The sequence below is a fragment of the Esox lucius genome, chromosome 17, assembly GCF_011004845.1.
Source record: "Esox lucius isolate fEsoLuc1 chromosome 17, fEsoLuc1.pri, whole genome shotgun sequence".
Taxonomy (NCBI): Eukaryota; Metazoa; Chordata; class Actinopteri; order Esociformes; family Esocidae; genus Esox; species Esox lucius.
This window is the reverse complement of record NC_047585.1, coordinates 35,723,569-35,737,661: the sequence shown is the minus strand read 5'-3', so window position 1 is coordinate 35,737,661 and position 14,093 is coordinate 35,723,569. Positions and strand designations below refer to the sequence as shown.

The following is a 14,093-nucleotide window of genomic DNA, read 5'->3' as shown; positions in this document are numbered from 1 at the left end:
GAAAACAGCTCATTCTCCACGCCCTTGTGGAGACATCCCGCTCACAGGCAGAGGGGTCAGAGTTCATCAGTGTGTGTGTGAGCAAGCAGGGGTGCGTCTTATCATGGCTCATGCGACAGATTCCACTACTACTCCCCAGCCCTCGGGTGAGACGTGAGAGATGAAGGATCCGAGATGCTCTGGAAGTATAACCTTGGCCATCGTTTAATACTTTAAATGATTAGTTTGGGTAGTGCCTTCACTCCAGTTTTACAAGTACCAGCCACCTTTTTCCAATAGGAGACAAATATTCCCGTGTTTAATGGGGGATACTCCTAATTGTCCACTACTGCTCTCAGCTGGTACAGAACAGGGAAGGAGGGGAACAGAGTCAGGTTTGGAACAAACAACATCAGCTTAAGGAGTTGCTGAGGGTGTTCTCAGTTGTAATGAAGCTTTGACAGATTTAGTGGTTCGGGTCTTAAAAAAAAAATGCAAAGACAGAAAGGACTTAAAGGGTTGCTAAGGGGAGCTGTAAAAATAACTTGGTTTCCCTTTATCTTTCTCTCTCTCTCTCTCTGTCCAAACCTGGATGCATTGACACAAGCTTTTGAAAAACAGTTACCTTGACCCTGTGGAATTTGTTCTGATAAGAATAGGCTCCTACTTTAACCCGACCAGTATGTTTTAATGTACATGTACTTCCGAAGGGCATTAAATACAAATAAACCAAACCCTAACATATTGTACGCTATTGCCTCTGTAACACGTGTGTGAACACACACAGACAAAGAAACAAACCTACACAAAGATAATTATAGTGAGCTAAAATAAAAACTACAGTTGTGAGAAACCAGTATGGCAACAAAACTGACATAAAATCATTAACCTTGACATTCGCATCATAATTTTTTTTTAGCACGTGTCCTTGTGTTGTTTTCAATTACTGTATGGATATGTATTGACACAGTCATTTATTGTATTAATACAGTAATGAGTGCTACAGTAACATGTTGTTGAAGCAGTAGCGCGATAGCAACGACTAGCATTAATTACCTGAGTATCACAGCCAATTTGCTTGCCTACACCCAAAACTGTATGCTATAAACTTGTTCAGACAGAAAACGCTGCGTTTCATTGAAGAAAAAAGCACAGCAATACCCATACACGTCTTGGTGTTAGGTTCTGCTCCTCTGGTGTAACTCGCTGCCATCACATGATCGTGTATACGAACAATAACATCACCGTAATTCCTGATATCAATCCCCATAGGCAGTGAGCGAGGTACGCATGTGCCAATCCATCCACGGAAGAAAACTGGTGGACCTGGATGTGTTGCACACACATGCTAGTGACAGCAGCACTCATCAGAACAGACGATTAAACACTCAGTATGAAATCTGATATTATGACAAGAGAAATCACCTCAAGGCACTTCGCTGGGCACGCAATTAGGTTTCCTCTCTAACCTGGCTATGCAAACTTGTCTTGAAATGTTTTGTAGTGTTTTGTATTGTTTTTTATTTTTATTTTAAACCCTTAATTTGCCATGTGACTGGGAGTACATTCTAATTTGCATAGTCAGGTTGGACAACCTGGAATAATGGTTAACTTGCATACCCAGCTACAGAAGAGCAAATGTTTCACCTTGCTGGCTTGTGGGTTCAATCTAACTTGCGAAGAAGCTCTAACCACTAGGCTGTGTTCTTCACATTCTGCTGCCATTATAACAATATTTAACAACAGTAGGAGGAGCGTTTTGTATTCTGTTAAGAGTTACTAAAGTAAACATTTTGTAGTCTTGTATAACAGAAAAGGAGTGTGTTGTATTCAGTCATAACAGTAGAAGGAGTGGTTTGTATTCAGTCATAACAGTAGGAGAGTGAATTTTTTGTAATGAGTCATAACATTAGAAAGAAAGGTTTGTATTCATTCATAACAGTAGGAGGAGTAGTTTGTATTCAGTTATAACAGTAGGAGAGTGAGTGGTTTGTTTTCAGTCATAACAGTAAAAGAGTGAGTGGTTTGTATTCAGTCATAACAGTAGGAGAGTGAGTGATTTGGATTCAGTCATAACAGTAGGAGAGTGAGTGGTTTGTATTCAGTCATAACAGCAGGAGAGTGAATGGTTTGTATTCAGTCATAATAGTAGAAGGAGTGTTTTGTATTGAGTAATAATAGTAGAAGGAGTGGTTTGTATTCAGTCATAACAGTAGGAGAGTGAGTGTTTTGTATTCAGTCATAAAGGAAGGAGAAGGAGTGTTTTGTATTGAGTCATAATAGTAGAAGGAGTGGTTTGTATTCAGTCATAACAGTAGGAGAGTGAGTGTTTTGTATTCAGTCATAAAGGAAGGAGAAGGAGTGTTTTGTATTGAGTCATAACAGTAGAAGGAGTGTTTTGTATTGAGTCATAACAGTAGAAGGAGTGGTTTGTATTCAGTCATAACAGTAGGAGAGTGAGTGTCTTGTATTCAGTCATAATAGTAAGAGTATGAATGGGTTTGATTCCCATAAAAAGCATTTTGTTTTCTGCTCTAAAAGCAAAAATATCAATGCTTTGTATCTTGTTTTAAAAGTAAAAATGTAAATGATTAGCATTCAACAGCAGAAATAAGAATGTTTGTATTCTGTACTCTACAGTATGAGTGTTTGTATTCTTTTCTACACTATGAGTGTTTGTATTCTGTTCTACAGTATGAGGGTTTTGTATTCTGTTCTAAAGTATGAGTGTTTGTATTCTGTTCTACAGTACGAGTGTTTTGTATTCTGTTCTACAGTATGAGGGTTTTGTATTCTGTTCTACAGTACGAGTGTTTTGTATTCTGTTCTACAGTATGAGTGTTTTGTATTCTGTTCTACAGTATGAGTGTTTTGTATTCTGTTCTACAGTATGAGTGTTTTGTATTCTGTTCTACAGTATGAGTGTTTGTATTCTGTTCTACAGTATGAGTGTTTTGTATTCTGTTCTACAGTATGAGTGTTTGTATTCTGTTCTACAGTATGAGTGTTTTGTATTCTGTTCTACAGTATGAGTGTTTGTATTCTGTTCTACAGTATGAGTGTTTTGTATTCTGTTCTACAGTATGAGTGTTTTGTATTCTGTTCTACAGTATGAGTGTTTTGTATTCTGTTCTACAGTATGAGTGTTTGTATTCTGTTCTACAGTATGAGTGTTTTGTATTCTTTTCTACAGTATGAGTGTTTTGTATTCTGTTCAAACAGTAGAGAGGGTTTATCATGAGTAATACATTGTGGTTCTGAGACACCGAGCAGACAAGACGATGAAACACATCTGTATCCTTCCGGGACTTGGAAAGCAAATAGAAAGGGGGAGCGAGAAAAGACCAAGCAAAATGATATTAATATCATAATCTCCTTATCATCTCCTCTAATCTTCCTCATCTTGCAAGTCACCATTCATCCAGGTAGGTAACGTATTGGAACGTACATGGAATGATCAACAGGCAGGCAGAGACAGCCTCCCTAGTTCTGCTGTGTGTTTGTGCCTGGGAGTTCATGTGTGTACATGTCTAGGTGGTATAACTGTTGACATTGCCCAATGTATTTGTGTCTTATTGTTTTATCTCCTCCCAAAACAATGACACACATACTTCTATATTGTGTACACACGGCCAAAAATAAATCCAAACGGCTCCGACATCGAACATAAAGACATTTCGAGCCCAGCAAAATATCTAAATGCCTCATTGTTTATTCACCACATCGACTGCGGTTTGAGGCCTTAAGGAGAGTGGAGACCAGATGATAAGAAGGGTCTCTGTGTGGTCTTTAAGCACTTTGAACACTGTCCACAGTCTTGACAACGTGGTGACTTACGCCAAACACACCGTCTTCCGCTTAGCCAACAGAACCAACATTTACATTACATTTGATGTTTTAGTCATTTAGCAGACGCTCTTAATCAGACAGACTTACACTATGAGTCCATTTTTTTTTTTAAAGGGACTGCTCCCCGTTCAAAACTACATTCCTGGCATTGCATGCTAGCAACAGAGCCCCCAGAGGAGTGACATTGAGTATAAACGACACAACCATTTCAAACGTGACAGCCAATGTTAGCACAACAAAGCGAAGGAGGCATCATGTCCCACAAGCCATAAAACAGGCAGAGTGTCACCAAGGCATATCTGATTGGCATTGGATGTAGTATGGCTTGTTAACGATCCTGGACTGCAAAGGGACAACCAGATGACCGATGACTAAAGCCAGCCAGATGAGCTAAATGCCCTCCACGCTTCAACGCATCAACTGTTCCCGGACTTCCTGACGGCCTGCCCCCAGGTTGTGAGGGTAGGCAAAAGCACATCCGCCAGGTCCGCCTTCAACACGGGTGCTCTCTGCTATACTCGTAGTTCAACCATGACTGTATGACTCCAACACCGTCTTCATGTTTTCTGAAGACATGAATCTGGTAGGCCTGGTCATGGATGAAAATGACCTTTTTCTCCTACCTTTACTATAATTCATATCTCTGTGTATAATGTATTATTGCCTACTACATTATTTTCTAGCGTACATCTTTGTTATTTAGTTCAAGCTGCAGAAAAAAGGAATAATTATACTGTATACATCACTGTTATTCGACACATTGTCGAATTAAGCTTGTGAGGGATAATGTATTTGATTCCGACAAAGCATTCCAGTTTTAAATGCAGCTAAAACCATACAACTCCACAGACTAGAGTGAGCCTGAGGCAGCAGTCGCTGTGGGACTTCCTAGTTCAAATAAAGTTTAACATATGGATACAGAGCGCAAATTTGACTAAAAATAAGATGCCACTTCAACCCCATGTGTGTGGGTGACTATCTGCATACCTCTGTAGTAGAAGAGGCATCTGTCAGTCAAGACGAACCATCGCTTGTTCCACTGTTTCACCCCACTGCTGGCCTACAAAGGAGTGACAGAGAGGGACAGAGGAGAGCATAAGACCCAGAGGTGAGATGCGTTTGAAACATCTACTGGGAGGGACTGGGAGGTGGAACAACATAATAGTGGAAAATGGTCCAAAAGCTGACAAGAAAATGCAAAACCACAAATGAAGACAAATATCTCACATATACGATGTGCGAGACCCAAACAAAGTAAGAGTCTGAGACATACTGGAACAAAACAAAGAAATAGTGTGAGACATACTGGAACAAAACAAAGTAAGAGTCTGAGACATACTGGACCCAAATAAAGTAAGAGTCTGATACATACTGGAACAAAACAAAGAAATAGTGTGAGACATACTGGAACAAAACAAAGTAAGAGTCTGAGACATACTGGACCCAAATAAAGTAAGAGTCTGATACATACTGGAACAAAACAAAGTAAGAGTCTGAGACATACTGGACCCAAACAAAGTAAGAGTCTGAGACACACTGGAACAAAACAAATTAAGAGTCTGAGACATACTGGAACAAAACAAAGTGAGAGTCTGAGACATACTGGAACAAAACAAAGTAAGAGTCTGAGACATACTGGACCCAAATAAAGTAAGAGTCTGAGACATACTGGAACAAAACAAAGTAAGAGTCTGAGACATACTGGACACAAACAAAGTAAGAGTCTGAGACATACTGGACCCAAACAAAGTAAGAGTCTGAGACATACTGGAACAAAACAAAGTGAGAGTCTGAGACATACTGGACCCAAACAAAGTAAGAGTCTGAGACATACTGGACCCAAAAAATATGTACAATTACGGGTTATTTGACATGAATCATACTACTACCATCTACAGAGCTGATTTACCTGTTTGTATAGCCATCCTTGTTTGGTCACCTCTGCTTTTGGGTTCCTCCGCATGGAGTTGGAACGCTTCCCAAACGTAGCAGCTTTCCTTTGAGTCCGAGATGCCTGGTAAGGAAAGGAAGAAAGTGAGATTGGGAACAGAACAGAGCTCACTGTCACAAAACCTGATGGGGTGTAATGATTTATCATGTCCAGGTGTGTGTGTGTGTGTGTGTGTGTGTGTACTGACCCGGGGGGTGAAGGGCTGGGCCTGGGTCTGGGACTCTGGGGAAGATAGGTCTGATACCATGGTGGTGCTGTTGGAGTTGGAGTTGACGTCGGTGGGTGAACTCACGGGTCCTCTCCCTCCAGCCTTCCCATTCATTTCCAAATCACAGCTCCTACAGAGAGAGAGAGAGAGAGAGAGAGAGTGAAAGGAGGAAAGAGAGGAGGGAGAGAGACAGGCAGAGACAGTGAGAGAGACCTCATACCTGCAGTAAACAGTATTAACTATCTGTCATGATCCTGACTTTTTCCTTTGATCACACTTTCTCACTTTCTCATCTTTTTCAACTCACCCTCTGTTGGTCCCTCCCCTTACTGGCCCAGAGGGCTTTAAAAGGACAGTCATTTAAAGCAGGCCTTAAAATCTACATAAGCAAAGTTAGTGAAGTTAATGTAGGATTATTTTCATAGCCATGGTACATAGATGTGTATACCCATGATTTAGACTCATATTTCTGTCCAACATACTTGACTCTATGACAGACAGAAAAAGCAACAAAGACAAGTAATCCCACATATAGTAAATCTCTCCTCACATTTGTCAGATCTAACACTAGAGTGTCCTAATGATGAGATGTATAACTGAGGTCTGGACTCACTGGTCATTATGGATCCCATGACACTAGTTAGAAGAGCAGAGGTGTTGAACCTAACATCCAATCAGAGCTTAGAGTCATTTAAATATTTTCCTTCCACGGCCACTCTTACTCTGGTTGTTAAAGGGTTCTTTGCCAACTACCCTTAAGAACAGAAGGAAAAAAGTAAATGCTAATATGTAAGTATTTCATATTAAATCTTTCAACAATAACTTGCAGTAAATCACTGGATCTTTAGAGGAACCATCATGTCTTATATCCGATTCATCATCAGCTCGATACAATATTGATTTTGGCAAGGAAACAGAAAAGGGAGTAGAAGCCTAACCACACCTAGGGGCATTTATGTACCTGTCAGAGATTACTGTTACTACTATTATATTACCAACACACTGTAAAACCTAATAGGTTCAGAATACTCAATACTTTTGTGGAAACTGATTAAATCAAAATTAAGTCAACTAACTTAATTTTGTTAAGTAAGTAATTACTTAAAAATTACAATTTATTGGAACTTAATAGTTAAGATTTGTTTTATATTTATTTCAAGTAAACTGTACATAAAAATATAGAATATTATTTTTTTCCCAATATGCATTGCCCTTTAAATGAACTCTAGAGTTACCAACCATGACTGTTTTTGTTAATGCCTGAGACATGGTTATTGAACACATTCATTCCTTTGGTCAATTCCTTGCTAACAGTTATAAAATATTCAGCTGTGAATACTTAAGATATTCATAAATCCTTATTTTGAAGTCTTGGAAGCCCCCCACCACGAGCTCATGAACTGTTCATTTCAGATGCTGTCATCATGGACTGTTCATTTCAGATGCTGTCAAAATATGCTGTGTAACATCATACTGAATTCCTAGCACAGTGGCTAGAAAGACATGTTTGAAAAATATTCATAACTTGTAGGAAATTCCCAGATTTTCAAAATAAAAATTAGCACTTCTGCTGAGATTTCTGGAATTCCCGGGAACTTCAGTGGAGTTTTGCAAAGCTACACACAAGGCATTGGCTTTATAAAGGAATACATAATTCCTATTGGAACCCGAACTTCTGACACAAAGATGGATATTTTATGTAATTGTTACAATCATTTCAGTAGCGGGGGCATGTTTGACTAAATGATTGGATTACTTTAGACAAATGTATGTGTTTGATGTTTGTGTAGCTAAGATGAATTAATCAGTAAAGTACATGCAAAAAAGGGATAATAAAACATTTCCAAAATATCAACTTGAAGCAGAGCATGCTGGGAAATTTTTCATTTTGAACTTGTAAAAACTGAGTAAAAGTCAGTAAAACATAAACGTTTTAAGTTATTGGGAACATTTATCTAACTTTGAGTTACACTTAGTAGAAACATTTCAGTAAGAAATACGTTAGGGGTTTCCAGTGCAGATGAATGTAGGAGCATAAATGCCACACTGTACCAGGGAGGCTCCAGTGCTTTGCTTTGCTGTAAACACAGCGTTGTGCTGTGTGAAGAATAACTTTGTGACAGGTCTGATTAGAGGCACTTCTCTATTCCATCTTTTCATGTGTATATATGTATGTGTGTTTGTGTGTCTCTCAATATGTGTGTGTGTCACCATGTCTCCTCAAAAACTATGAGTGAATAGGGAGATTTATTCTCTCAGTGATACAGCGACACTGAAGGGAATCGCAGACGTTTATTAACAGTGGTATTTTACCTTGAAATGCTGGCACGTCAGACCACGTATATGTTAAGGGTTAGGGTTTGGGTTAAGGGTTTGGGTTAAGGTTTGGGTTAAGGGTTAGGGTTAGGGTTAAGGGTTAGGGTTAAGGGTTAAGGGTTTGGGTAAAGGGTTAAGGGTTAGGGTTAGGGTTAGGGTTTGGGTAAAGGGTTAAGGGTTAAGGGTTTGGGTTTGGGTAAAGGGTTAAGGGTTAGGGTTAGGGTTTGGGTTAGGGTTAGGGTTAGGGTTAAGGCTTAGGGTTTGGGTTAGGGTTTGGGTAAAGGGTTAAGGGTTAGGGTTAGGGTTAGGGTTAGGGTTTGGGTTAGGGTTAGGGTTTGGGTTAGGGTTTGGGGAAAGGGTTTGGGGAAAGGGTTAGGGTTAGGGTTTGGGTTTGGGTTTGGGTTAGGGTTAAGGCTTAGGGTTTGGGCTTGATTCAAAGTGGTGGCTGGGTTGTACTCAACCATGAGATGTAATGTATATACACTATGTGAAGTTCTTTTGCTTGTTTTATGGACACAATATGGTTGTACTAAGGTTACGGTTGGGTTGTACTCCCATCAGGTGGGTTAAAGCTGGATTAAGATTTGGCGTCAGGAATTTGTGTAGTGGCCTGTCTAGGGTTACATTGGTTTGATGTAAAGATTAGGTAACGTTATATTTTTAACTGGGTTGCACTTACGTTTTGTTACGTTTGGTTAACTATCAAAGTTAGATGAACATTGCACTTACGTTATGTACGTGTGTATCGGTCCGGTCTCTTCCAGCTGGAACTGGGTCACTGGCTGTCCAGCTGGTCCGCTTGGGTCATGTTGACTGGAGAGTAAGAAAAGTGAGAGAGACGTGAGTATTGGACCCATACTGTCAAGCCGTGATGAAAACCGCTGATCTAAGGCTGATCCATCACATTGAGCCCTGACATCACAGAAACCCAGCAGCCAGACAGAACTTCAGCAAACAGAATCCATTCATTATTCAGCGGATTTACAACTGTGGTTCGGCGGCATTAGAACTGTTGTTCTGCGGCTTTAGAACTGATCCAGCAGCCACGGGGGACGAGGGGGCAGCGGGACATCGCAACCAATCAGGGCCCCACTTCAGACCCCTCCACCAATAGGATCGGTCAAGACGGCCAGCGGGACGACAGAGCTGACCGACGTCCTCGGATGTCGTGCCGGGAACGCCGACGTGGGAACAGGTCAATACCTGCTGTGGTGTGGTTTTCTCTGTTTGTGTGGTTGTACAAGTGTTCCCGCGGGCTGTAGGCCAGTGTCCCTTCCATTGATTTTACAACGGCCTGACGGCCAAGGCTCTGGGAGTGTGTGACTCTCCTGTTTCTGCTGAGCAGCGTAACCTAACCAGTGATGAACGCTGGCGGTTCCAGAGGTGGAGTGGGTCCGCTGTGTTGCCCTTCCTCACACTGCGCGGCCGACACAACGGATCGTCTCCTTAGCAGACACGTTCCTGGACTCTGTGATCAACCAGGCTATTCCCGGCTGTGGTCGCGGACTCAGGCTGGCTCCAACAAACACACAAGGCCACCCGAGTGCTTGTTCCATTCCAGCTGTCACCGTTTGAATCCTCCCACCATCCACCACTAAACTCACGTCAACCGTTACGCATCCAGACATGTAGAGTCCTGAGCACGCATGCACGCCAACGCCGACTCACATGTCACACACACACTGAAGACGTGATAGGTGCTCAGCACGCACAGCCACACACGAAGACGCACAACTGCAAGGCGAGTGCACACACACACTCACAATAAGAGCACATTTTTACAGCGAAGGTTTCACTTTGAACTTTACATGAAACTACGCACCTCGTTCCTCTTCAAGATGGCAGCGGAACTCACCTGGTGCTAGTCTGAAAGGAAAACTGACTGCTGCTAGGTATGACAGCCTTACAAGGGTCTTCTCTGACTTTTAATGGCGTGAGGAAAGGACTTGAACACATCTCCCCTAAATCATCCAGGTTCTGCAAGTGTCTCTGTCTTTCTAAAGGGCAGCCGATTTTTTGGATTTGGCAGGTTAAGTTCAGTGTAGCCTAATATGGTAACAGCCTGGGTTGATACATAATGTAGATGCAAAGCACAGAGCTAACATGGTCCTCAGTGAGGTCATGATAATTGTCCAGCCAAGGAAAGCTTTACTGTATGCCTACAGCAGCGCCTGAAGCCATGCATTGACCCTGTGAAGAGGACAGGCAGCACATGGCAGTCATTTTCCCCACACTGAAAGGACTGTGACAGAGCCTACACTGTGTGCAGCATTTTTCCAGCCTTGTGTTAATATGAAGGAGATTACGCTACCTATGTAGCCTATACAACTGAAGCACACCCAGGACCTCCGCTTCAGAAACACGTGATCCTCCCTTCTCAAGAGTCAAACCCAGGACCTCTGCTTCAGAAACACACCTTAACAACCCTCATCAAGAGTCAAACCCAGGGCCTCGGCTTCAGAAACACATCTTACTGACCCTTCTCAAGAGTCAGACTCAGGACCTCTGCTTCAAAAACACACCTTACCAACCCTCATCAAGAGTCAAACCCAGGGCCTCTGCTTCAGAAACACACCTTACCAACCATCCTCAAGAGTCAAACCCAGCACCTCTGCATTATAAACATGAGTCCCTCCTCGAGAGACTCAAACGATGCTCTGCTCAAAAGCCAGCTGACGACTAACACAAACATGGACATTTAAGGCTGAAGAGAACACAAACACATCAGAGGCAGCTAGTTTTCAACACACTGTGAGTCTCCAGAACCAGGGTGGAGGAACACCGATCCAAGGCAGACCACCACAACAGTCTCTCTGTCTCGTTTACTCTCGGCTCAGGCCCACTGCTTCATTATAAAGCTTGTGGCGTGTGGCCCAGAGCATGTGGCAGAGGCTCTGTGTATCCTCCTCACACACACACACACACACACACACACAAACACGCACACACACATTTATACAAACACACACACACACACACACAAATTGATAGGTAAAGAGGACAAGGGGCAGCCAGCCAGGACACAGTCAGCCATAAGGCATGCACCTCACGACATCAAAGCAGTACAACACACACCAGAGCACCTCTGCCTGCGTGCAGCCAACCACGCTAAACCTCGGACAAACCTCCTACAAACCTTTCACAGCCTGGCTGTCGGACTGGGCATTGGGACAGGACAAGCTACAGCTGATGGGATTGTGTGTGTGTGTGTCCTGGTCTCAGAGGGTCCTGTGACTGAGCTTCGCGTCCATGCGTAACCTACAAACCTATATGGAAAGGGACTGCATCTCTGCTTGCTTTGGGGAAGAGACAAATGGCTGAACAGAATACTGTCACAACGTAACATTACAACACCACAGAATGAGCTGAGAAACAATGGACCAGTCCCAGCAACACCTCTGACATACGACAGTTTGGCAGTAGCCATTCCTGCAAGGCTACTCACATGAAAGACAAGCCGTGGTCCAGATCCACACGCACACAGGCAACCGCACGCATACACAATCTATCAGCCTATCACAAAACTGCCCAATTAAAGCCATAAGCCTGATCTCAATGGTTTCCTCTCCGGCAGCACTGCATTGCAGTCGTCTCTGACCTCCAGCTTCTGGCTCCCTCTCCCCTCGCCCCCCCCCCCGCCCCCCACGCTCAGCACGCTGCCGGACAGCCCCGGCACAGCCCACCGCCCCGCGGCCGCGGCCACTCCGCCGTCCCCCGACCTACCTCACCCTCCGGTCCGCGCGGAACTTCAGCATCCTTCGCCGGATCAATCATATAACAGATGATACAGACGAAGAGGGGGAGGGGATTGGGGGGGGGGGGCAGAAACGTGGAGTGACAGGGAAAGGAGAGAGCAGCTGTCTAAGACCGGGCCAGGAGAAGGACGCTTTAACGCTGCCGCTGAACGGGTGCTGCATGTAGTAATTGCTGTCCTTCTTTCTCTCCTTGAAAACATACTGTAGCCAGCCTCTTTCCCTCTCCTCTCCCTCTCTCCTCGCTTGCACACACTCACCGGCTCTCTATCACTGTCCCTGTCCTCTCCCCCTCCTCTCTTGTTCTCTCTCGTTTTCTCTCATGCTCTGTCTGCCTAACAGAACTGCAAGGCTCAGCTGATTTAGCCCAGGGTCTGGCTGTCTGTCTCTATATCACGGTTTCTCTGATTTAGCCCGGAATCTGTCTGTCTTTGCATCTCTCTGGTTTAGCCAGGGTCAGGCTGTCTGTTTCTCTGGTTTAGCCAGGGTCAGGCTGTCTGTTTCTCTGGTTTAGCCAGGGTCATGCTGTCTGTTTCTCTGGTTTAGCCAGGGTCAGGCTGTCTGTTTCTCTGGTTTAGCCAGGGTCAGGCTGTCTGTTTCTCTGGTTTAGCCAGGGTCAGGCTGTCTGTTTCTCTGGTTTAGCCAGGGTCAGGCCGTCTGTTTCTCTGGTTTAGCCAGGGTCAGGCTGACTGTTTCTCTGGTTTAGCCAGGGTCATGCTATCTGTCTCTCCATCAGCTTTCTCTCTCTGTCTGCATCCTTGTCTCCCTTTTCTCTTTTATTCCCCAGCAAGGAGGCAATAAAATCTGGAGCCATGTGGCCGCGCTGCCTGTCCCCAGGTGGAGGTCTGAACAATCCCCAGCTGGTGTGTGGATCTGGCAGGTTGAGTTATCCCCCCCTCAGTGACTAGCATCCCAGTTGTGGTGTAGGAAAGGGGCCTGGAGTGTGGAGAATTAACAAAAGGACACATGTCATCTGCCATTCGGGTAAAAGCCAGCCCGTCATTTCCTCTCCCTCCGCTTCACCCTCAGTTTTCCTCCTTCAGCTCTCCTCTGGAGGGAGTGAGGGAGGGAGGAGAGACGTCGCTCCTCAGTCACTCATAGCGTCATAATTAGATCCATATTTCACGGGGAGAGAAGCTCAGCATTAAAACACAAAGCCAAGGGCCAGCTGAGGCAGCCGTATTAAAATGTCACAATGTCGCCGTTAGTTGTGTACGACGCTTTTTAATCATGTTTGCTCTCCATTTCAGGGTGTTTTTTTCGGAAGCTTGGCAATTTCTTTAAATATAATGGCGTAAATGGGTTCTTCTCTTCATTGGTGCATTATACATATACATTTAACCTGAGATTGTTAACTGACTTGATGGCTGACATGTCCAACTACTTTCGCTAAATAACTCTGCGTGTGCGCCTCTGTGTGTGTGTGTGTGTGTGTGTGTAATGCAGAAGAGGCACAACCTCCCTCTATCTCTGGTGTGATACATTTTTCACTGTAGCCGTGCAAACAAATCCTTCATTACAACCCAGCAATGTTGTGAGGTACTGGGGTCAGGTAGGGGGTTGTGTATGATCTCTGTTTCCCTGGGCGTGACTATATCTCCCTCTATGTCATCCCCACCTCACACACACACACTCACACACACACACACACACGTCAGTCTATGCTGCTGCCATTTGTTTCCTCTGAAAAACACACTCCAGGACGGTATGGTACTACTGTGTTCCTCACCTCCCTTTGTCTTTCATCTGACAAATAACCCTTCTGGTATTCACCTTATCACTGGTCATATCTGCTAATGCTTAGTGTGTGTTTTACCTGGGATTTAGTGGGCAAGACAGAATGGGTTTATTATATGTGATCCTCTTTGTCTCTATCTCTCTATCTTTCTGTCTCTCTATCTATATGTCTATCTATATATTTGCCTAGTGGTATAAAGGGACTCTAAAAGTACAATATCAAATCTATGTCCAAACAAGGTCCAACGCTAACCTTTTTCTCACTGGCCCTATCAGGCCAGTTGGTCTGAAATCTACTGGC

At 43.6% G+C, this 14,093-nt stretch overlaps 1 protein-coding gene across 1 annotated transcript in view; it reads right to left on the bottom strand.

The window, feature by feature from the left end:
* plekha6 (pleckstrin homology domain containing, family A member 6) overlaps positions 1-12,095 on the bottom strand; it is a 56,320-nt gene extending 44,225 nt beyond the window's left edge. Inside the window, 5 exon segments of the mRNA XM_034287264.1 lie at positions 4,816-4,888; positions 5,738-5,842; positions 5,967-6,117; positions 9,033-9,116; positions 12,027-12,095. Coding sequence (XP_034143155.1) covers positions 4,816-4,888; positions 5,738-5,842; positions 5,967-6,117; positions 9,033-9,116; positions 12,027-12,058 — 445 coding nt within the window. The 5' untranslated portion in view covers positions 12,059-12,095.
* Positions 12,096-14,093: the final 1,998 nt, after the last annotated feature.